At 33.9% G+C, this 6129-nt stretch overlaps 1 protein-coding gene across 1 annotated transcript; it reads right to left on the bottom strand.

Annotated features, from left to right (window-relative positions):
- Nucleotides 1-1593: 1593 nt before the first annotated feature.
- On the bottom strand, nucleotides 1594-5397 carry LOC123273800. The gene is made up of 3 exons (XM_044741271.1): nucleotides 5115-5397; nucleotides 2227-2994; nucleotides 1594-2147 (listed from the first exon to the last, which is right to left on the bottom strand). Exons 1-3 carry the CDS (start codon nucleotides 5395-5397, stop codon nucleotides 1594-1596), a joined length of 1605 nt encoding a protein of 534 aa, XP_044597206.1.
- Between the last annotated feature and the right edge of the window lie 732 nt (nucleotides 5398-6129).

The raw sequence follows: 6129 nt of genomic DNA, 5'->3' as shown, positions 1-6129 counted from the left end.
GACCTGCCCTCATGAGGGACTTCCCGTCACCTCGGGTTATCGCCGGTACCGTTCTTTTTCCAAAATTTCCAATTCCACCGAATACTGAGTAATTCTCCGCCGAAGCGCAAATCGAGCCGGCATCCGCATGCAATAACATTTCGACAACAATCATAATCATTGTTTAGATAGTTATTTAATAATTTAAAATCAAACGTGAGTTTGAAAGATAAATTTGAGCTGAGCGTCAGGCTCGTCTGCTCCAGACTGGGGGCCTCGGGTATTCTCAGGCCCGTCGGCCACTCACTGGAGCCCCATCTAATTTAATAAATTGAATTAATTAAACAAATTAAATTCTTTAAGTTAAATCTCAAAGTTAATCACGCTAATTTCAATCACCGGCGACCATCCTGATCGCCTTCTGGGCTGAAATAAAATCTAAACAAACAACATTAACTTAAAACTAAATCTTATTCCTAATAAACTTTCTATTATCAGCTCGGAAGGTGCCGCCATCTGGCGGAGCCTCCCACCAGTGTGCTCAAGCCCGGCGGGAAATGCCACAGCGTGTAAACACTGTGACACCCCCCGACCAGACCGAACCTTACCCCGTAAGGTCGGCCGTAGACCTCGAGCATTTCCCACCGTATGTTTTAGTAGCGAGTCGAAAACGCCAACGCGAGGGTGCCCGCAAGGATCAGTGCTAGGACCATTATTTTGGAACATCATGTTCGACGATCTCCTTAAGAGACTCGAACTGACAGAACACGGGAATAAATTTGTTGCGTTTGCTGACGATTTGCTCGTCTTACAAGGAAACTCTCTCCGGTGTCCCCTCCGATTTTGATGAAACTGAGATATGTTATTCTCCGTCGAAATCTAAGAGACACGTATTTTTTTTTATCTGCGGAAAAACATTTCTAGGGGGTGAAACTACCCCTCAAAGTTTAGCCTCCAAAGGGGTGTTTTTCAAGTTTCGCATACTTGCAGTTTAAATAATCGAATGGGACCAATTGCATAATTTTCAGGGTGGAAAATCATGAAAAATGCTTTTGGTTTTATAATAAAACAATGGATAGAACAAAAGTTATGAGGGTTGAAAATCACAAAACTTTTATAGAAAAAAAACTATTCGATGGATTTCAATGAAACCAACGGCAATCGGATGAGGAAAAAAAAGTAGAGAATACGTTTTTCGGGGTTTTTCCGAAAAATTAAGTTTAGGGGGTGAACATCCCTTAAGCATATCTACATTGACCACCAAGAAAATATCGTTTTTTATTAATTTCGATATGAATTCATCAATAATAATTTGTTCGTACATTTCTAGCATTTAGAAAATAATAATAATATTATATCTTAATATTTTACTTACTTGTTTACTTCTCATCCCAAACTTTATTTTGTGTATCGGGACATCAAATATTATAAATGTCATGTAATGTGAATCTGTTTTGGAAAAAAAGAAAAAAGAAAAAATGCTTACAATATATGCTTTACTATAATCAAATTAAATTTAAAAATAATTTACAAATGATTTTTTACAAAAATATTTAATATTTCTGATGTTTATGAAATTTAATACTTAAATTCATCATTTTGTCATATGCAGACCTATTCAATATATGTTTTGCAATCGTGATGTTTATGAAAAAAATGTTGAAAACACAACGACTTTTTGCACCATGAACAGCGGATAATTGCTATATTTTGACAACCAGGAACCTCACAATGAGAATTGCATGATCCGTGAAATGCAAAATCCACAGGATTTTCGAACTCATCTGGTTTTACTTCTGTGTAGCCACTTTTGTACCACGAGTACTTGAATAAATTTATGTACCGAGGAGATGACAATTGGATATGTGTAAGTGATTGTAATTTTATAATGTTATTTCGTAAATACAAGTTTATGTCCAAATTCATCAAAACTGTACGATCCGAAAAATATCGAACAAAATTTTTCCATACTCGGAATCCAAAAACATCAAGCGGTTGAATTTTCCCAGTTGTACCTTTTGGTAAGATCATTACTTCAGTATCTTTATTTGTTGGTTTAACGCTTTGTACAACTTGAGGACAATGCCCAGTCCATGAGTCAATTAGTAATAAAGATTTTGGGCCCACATTTGGAAAAAACACCCTCTCCAACCAAATTTTGAAATGATTTGAAAATTAAAAAATATGAACTATTTGTATCAACAATAACATCTGCACAAACCAGAAAAAATAAAGAATAATTCGTACCTGATGTAAGTTTTCCTGATTTTGATGCTTCTATGTATACATTATGAGGTCTAAAAAGTGTTGTTTCAACTATTGGTCCAAATTTACCACTTGGTTCTTTTAGAACCAAAAAAAGTGGGGATAAAAGCTTTCCATCAGCGGATACAGTTGGTTGAACTGTGTAACTATGAGTAGTAGAAGTAACAGATTGTACAAGACATTCTACTTGCTTCTCTCCTTCAACAGCTAAAGTTCGACCGGAATGCATTTCCAACTGAAAACCACTTTGATCTGAATTATATACGTTTGTTAATTCATAAATTTTAATTTTTTGTTTTACATTATTGACGAATTCCTCAGCTTGCTGTTTTAATGATTTACTATCTTCAATGGTTTTGGACGTGATAAACTTATTTATTTTTCTTGATACGATGCGATGTGCTCTTTTGAATGACGCGATCCACTTTGTTGATGCTTTAAAACGGAAATCTTCCGCACCAATTTCTTTTTGAGCTTGTAAGGCCCATCTTTTTATGTCACAATCATGTACGATTAAACCTGCATCTATAGCTGCTTTGAAATTTTGTAATGTATATTCACAAATTCTCGCTAATTTTTCCTTATAAGTCCCTCCCTGATTTAAAGTATGAGCCCATCTTCGTAACTGTCGCACAGATTGTACCTTTCTAAATTTTTGTCTAACACTGTCTAAACTTAAATTTCTTTTTTTGCCACTACGCCAGTACTCGACGGCTTTCAATTTATATTCATAAGATAAATCTTCAACATGTCACAGTGTTTACACGCCGTGGCATTTCCCGCCGGGCTTGAGCACACTGGTGTGGGAGGCTCCGCCAGATGGCGGCACCTCCCGGGCGAATAAATTAAAATTTATTAGAAATAAGATTTAGTTTTAAGTTTATATTATTTACTTGTATTTTATTTCAGCCCAAAACGCGATCAAGGTGATTGCCGGCGACTGAAATTACTAGTGGACAAATTTAATTATTTAGTTTAAATAATTAATTTATTTAATTAAATTAATTTATAAAATGTGCGGGGCCCAAGTAGACGGTCGACGGGCCTGAAGATGCCTGAGGTCCCCAATTTGGAGCACACGAGCCTGAAGCTCGGCTCAAATTTATGCATAAAACTCACGCTTGGGTATTTGTCGTACGATTATTTGAATAATGGTTATAATTGTTGTTAAATTGATATTTCATGCGGGTGCCGGCTCGATTCATGCCCTAAAAGAGAATCATTTATCACGCGGTGGAATTGGATTTTTGAAAATAATACTGGCACTAGCCGAGGTGACGGAAAGTCCCTCGAGAGGGCAGGTCAGTATCTGCAACTGGTTGCATGCTGCCGGAAAAAGTGAAAGTAGTCACTGGCGTGAGATTGCATAGAGTGCATCGGTGTGTTCAAGCCAGTGCACAGTCTCATTTCATTAATAAAGCAATTGCTTATAAATATTTATTTGTTCCACCGAAATTGTTTGACCTGGTGATTGAACGTAATCTGGTAAGTCCTTGATAATTTTCCACCGTGGTGACTGTTGAGATTCTCCTGGGCAAGATCCAGCGCCGGTTTCCCACGTGAGGCGGCCATTTTGGCCACGTGGCTAATTGATAATAAATTAATTGCAGTGAACCGTTCGATAATAAAATTGAATTTATTAATAACCAAACGTGGGTTAAATCGTTGAGAAACTAAATATAGGCCTCTCGGGGGAAATTTGCGGTGGTTAATCACCTGATTGCGTCCTGTGGCTCGTGCCGAAATTTTATTGCGCACTTACTAAGATCAAAATTTAACCATGCGATAATTTTATGATTACTTTTCTATATAATTATTATCATTATTGTTGTTCATGCTTTGCGACTAAGTTTGTTTAAAATCGGCTGACATAATTTGCGGCCAACATTATTTTGTTATAATTACTAGTAATTTTTGGAAATTATAATTTAGCTTATAATTAGCGAAGCAAATCTTATTTTGCAATATTTATAGAGATTATTTCGCATTATTTGCATTGATTATTTTGCGCTGTTTATAAATAATTATTTGCAACATTTATAAATATTAGTTTGCATTATTTACATTTATTATTTTGCGTTATTTATAAATAGTTATATGCAATATTTATAAATATTAGTTTGCATTATTTACACTTATTATTTTGCGTTATTTGTAAATGATTATTTGCAATATTTGTAAGGATTATTTTGCATTTTTATAGATAATATCATATTCGATATTATTTAAACTTGACCATTGTTAGAATTATTTTTGCGATTATTATTATATCCGAAGGCAGACATAACACATTTGAGATTAACAAAAGTTAATTGTTGATTAAGATATTCAGAAAGAATTTATTTGTATACAAAAATAGGAATAAGTCGGCCTGCGAGGATCTCAACAATCTCAACCTCTGAGGCCGTAATTAAAATAAATTTATATATGAAAATTTATTTAGTTAATTAATCTGATAATTTTTCAAATTACTTCCTTTCTGCTAACTCTCAACTTCCTGTATCTTTCCTAATACTTATTTGTCTTATGCTAAGTACTCGATATAAAATATTACTCTGCCGTCTATTATCTATTACTACCTTCATTTGATCTCAATATTAGCTTTAACTATTTCGTAATTTATTTTTCATTCACATCCTTTCGAGTTGTTAATTGATCGTCCGGTAAGGCCCTTGGCACTTTATCATTTTGGTAATTTTTATACAAAATTACCTGGCGCCCTCATCGTGCACTAACCCATCCTGGGTAGTCTCGGGTTCATTTTGTTAATTTGTCGATTAGGGGCGAGCGTAGAAAACCGTACCCAGCCGGTATCTCCGCCTCCGGTGGGAATTCATTTAAAATTCAGGGGAAAGTTTTGTTACAAACATCCTTAGTGCATTCGTCGATAGGTGTTTCTTGATCAACTAGTGCATTTGCCCACTCTTTATCTTCCACGACTTCCATCGTCCAATCTTTATACGGTTCTTGGAAATGCAAAGAACTTTCTTCGACCATTTCGACTCCGGGGTATTCGTTCATAGCATTGAGTAAAATATTTTCAAAACTTTCTTTGATTTGTATTTCTTCGTCATTTACTGGCGATTCTGGAATGTTCATGACTTGAAATGTTGTTAAGAGTAGTCTTATAACATTTATAGGATTGACTTTCATTTTGCTCTATGTACTAAAATAAAGATTTTCGTACAATTTTAAATTATTCACTTATTAAAAAAAAAAAAAAAAAAAAAAACACGATTATAATATTGAATTATAAAAGATGAAGTACATCGCAGTAACTAAACTAATCTCGAAATGATACATTTATTTATACTATGTTGTTTTTCACATTACTGACTCATATATACTAAAAATATAATTATCTCTTTTTTTGTATGAGATAACGATGAATGATTATTATGATTATGATAAATCATTATAAGCATTTTTTCTTTTTTTTTTTTTTTCCAAAGCAGATTCACATTAAATGACATTTGTAATATTTGATGTCCCGATACACAAAATAAAGTTTGGGATGCGAAGTAAACAAGTAAGTAAAATATTAAGATATAATATTATTATTATTTTCTAAATGCTAGAAATGTACGAAAAAATTATTATTGATGAATTCATATCAAAATTAATATAAAAAACGATATTTTCTTGGTGGTCACTGTAGATATGCTTAAGGGATGTTCACCACCTAAACTTAATTTTTCGGAAAACCCCGAAAGACGTATTCTCTACTTTTTTCCTCTTCCGATTGCCGTTGGTTTCGTTGAAATCCATTGAATAGTTTTTTTTTTATAAAAGTTTTGTGATTTTCAACCCTCATAACTTTTGTTCTATCCATTGTTTTATTATAAAACCAAAAGCATTTTTCATGATTTTCCACCCTGAAAATTA

The sequence above is a fragment of the Cotesia glomerata genome, unplaced genomic scaffold (genome assembly GCF_020080835.1).
Source record: "Cotesia glomerata isolate CgM1 unplaced genomic scaffold, MPM_Cglom_v2.3 scaffold_14, whole genome shotgun sequence".
In the NCBI taxonomy this organism is placed as follows: Eukaryota; Metazoa; Arthropoda; class Insecta; order Hymenoptera; family Braconidae; genus Cotesia; species Cotesia glomerata.
Note: the sequence above shows the minus strand (reverse complement) of the source record. Positions and strands in the feature narration are given on the sequence as shown.

Bases quoted from the DNA above. Each gene is read 5' to 3' on its own strand.
- LOC123273800 (XM_044741271.1), bottom strand. From the start codon at position 5,397: ATGAAAGTCAATCCTATAAATGTTATAAGACTACTCTTAACAACATTT. The intron at 2,995-5,114 runs ATGTTTGTAACA...AAACACTGTGAC, and splicing joins TATCGACGAATGCACTAAGG to ATGTTGAAGATTTATCTTAT. The intron at 2,148-2,226 runs GTACGAATTATT...TTTAATTTTCAA, and splicing joins ATCAGGAAAACTTACATCAG to ATCATTTCAAAATTTGGTTG.